Source organism: Epinephelus moara, chromosome 18 (genome assembly GCF_006386435.1).
Source record: "Epinephelus moara isolate mb chromosome 18, YSFRI_EMoa_1.0, whole genome shotgun sequence".
NCBI lineage: Eukaryota > Metazoa > Chordata > Actinopteri > Perciformes > Serranidae > Epinephelus > Epinephelus moara.
The window spans coordinates 39,896,611-39,898,812 of NC_065523.1; the positions used below are offsets into that span (position 1 = coordinate 39,896,611).

The 2,202-nt window shown below is 44.4% G+C and overlaps 1 protein-coding gene across 1 annotated transcript in view; it reads right to left on the bottom strand.

The window, feature by feature from the left end:
• LOC126405261 (properdin-like) overlaps positions 1–946 on the bottom strand; it is a 5,699-nt gene extending 4,753 nt beyond the window's left edge. The window contains exon 1 of the mRNA XM_050068911.1: positions 788–946. Coding sequence (XP_049924868.1) covers positions 788–857 — 70 coding nt within the window. The 5' untranslated portion in view covers positions 858–946. The remainder of the gene's footprint in view (positions 1–787) is intronic.
• Between the last annotated feature and the right edge of the window lie 1,256 nt (positions 947–2,202).

Here is a 2,202-nt window from a genome sequence, read left to right on the forward strand (position 1 = left end):
AGTCGAGAGCTTCCTGAATCCGGCAATACCAAACATCACATGGTTTGATGACGTAGTGCGCCTGGGAGATACCATTTAACAGAGGAGGGGGGGAGCGAGGACGTCAGCGTCCTGGCGGAGTTAGAGAGGTTAAAAGAAAACCTACCTTCCAACCCTGAGGGTGTATTTTTGGTAGTTTTCTTTAAAAAATAAATACAAAATACAACTATTTAAATCTGTATGCCCCTAACCCTAAACCAAAATATAAAAAAGCATACCCCCCCCCCCCCCCACCCCCCATAAGTAATGAGCAGTCCCTCGGGGTTAGGGGCTGGGGAACACTGTATGTTAATGAGGGTCCTCATAAGGATAGAGGTACAAGAATGTGTGTGTGTGTGTGTGTGTGTGGGTGTGTGTTCCTAGAATTTCAACAGAGGGTAAAGTTTGTTCATGTTTTTTAAAGTTTCACAATTTTCAGGCAAATTTCCAGAAAATGTGAGTCAGTTTGTTTCGTTATCTTCTTAATGGAAACTTTCACTGCTGGTTCGTCCTCGTGACCTTCATCAACAACTGTTCACGCTGTTTGTTATTTTAATATGAATATAAAGTATTTCAGATGTTGCGTGTTGTGACACACACACACACACACACACACACACACACACTGAAGCTGCATCACATTCTGTATTTATCACAAAGAAAGAGTCAGAGACTAAAACTGACCTCAGAGTTGGACGGACAGAACAATCTGAAATCAGTTCAGCAGTTAGACACCAACAGACACACAGATGATAAAACAGGGACTGACCAGAGCGCTGCACAGAACCCAGGACCAGAACCAGGAGCAGCAGAACCCTCAGAACCGTCAGGACCTCCATCCTGCTGCAGCTGAAACACGTCAAGACGTCCTCACTCGTTCCCTCTAACTTCTGTCTGAGCAGCCGTCCCCTCTCCGACTGTCCGACCCTCTGTGGTCATGTTCTGTCATGTTGTGGGGACAAACAGGATGTCCATATAAGGTAAACCACTGTGTGTGTGGCAGTGTGGGGTCAGGTGACGGTGGGGTGCAGACATCAGAACAAGTTGGTGTGTGTTGATCGGTGCAGGGTTTCCTGTAAAGTTCACCGACCTCCAAACTGACCTTTGATGAAGCAACACACACACACACACACACACACACACACACACACACACACACACACACACACACACACAGAGGTCATGTGACACTGTGTGTGTGTGTTTACCAGTTTGTTGGTCCAGTGTTCTTCAGTTCCTTCACAGACTCAGATTATTAATAGAAATATAATCAATAATAAATGGTGAAGACTCTATGCAGCAGTGTGTGAGGTCATTAAAACGTAAAACAACAACAGAGACCATTTCAAACACACATCAGTCTCATGGGTCACAAGATTCACAGACAAATTAATTTTCTAATATTAAAGATGTTTCCTCCACAAACACAACATGCTAACATTATTAGCATAAGCATATGCTAATTTACATTGTATAATTGAGCCTAGCAGCTAGCTCCTCTCCTCACATGAGGTCAGGATAAATCACACGTGACTTTAATCTCTTATGTGTCTTCACTCTGTGTGAAACTGATGCATCAGATCCGTCCGATCAGCTGTCCAATCAATAACTGATATCCAATCAGGGGGTGTGTCGGTCGGTAAAAGAATTCCATGTGTGTCCTCACTTCCCTCCCTGCTGAGAGCCTCCTCTCTCCTCAACTCCTCTCTCCTCGACTCCTCTCTCCTCGACTCCTCGACAAGATGGATGCCAACTGATTTCCAGGAGTCGAGGGATACATCCCAAGTCCCTTAAAATTACTGCTAACCAAATAACCTAGCCACCTTACCTAACTGTTTAGTCCCTCCCACTTAGGAAAACATTTAAGGAGTCAGGAGTGAGGAGCGAGGATTGCTGATAAGAGACATGAGACGGCCTTACTGTGAAGCGTCACGTAAAGCGACGTCCTTTTCTGATGACGGCGGCACAGCTGGATCTGCTGCATAACGGAGCCAGCGTTTGGCGTACATCCCAAGTCCCATTATATTCGCTGATCGAAGCCGTAACCGAGAGGTGCAGGACAGACGGTAATGACAGTAGCTTACAACAACATTAATGAAAGTAATAATAATAATTAATATTAATAATATAATTACCTACAGCCTATTAAACATTATTCCACTCACATGACATGCAGGACAATTA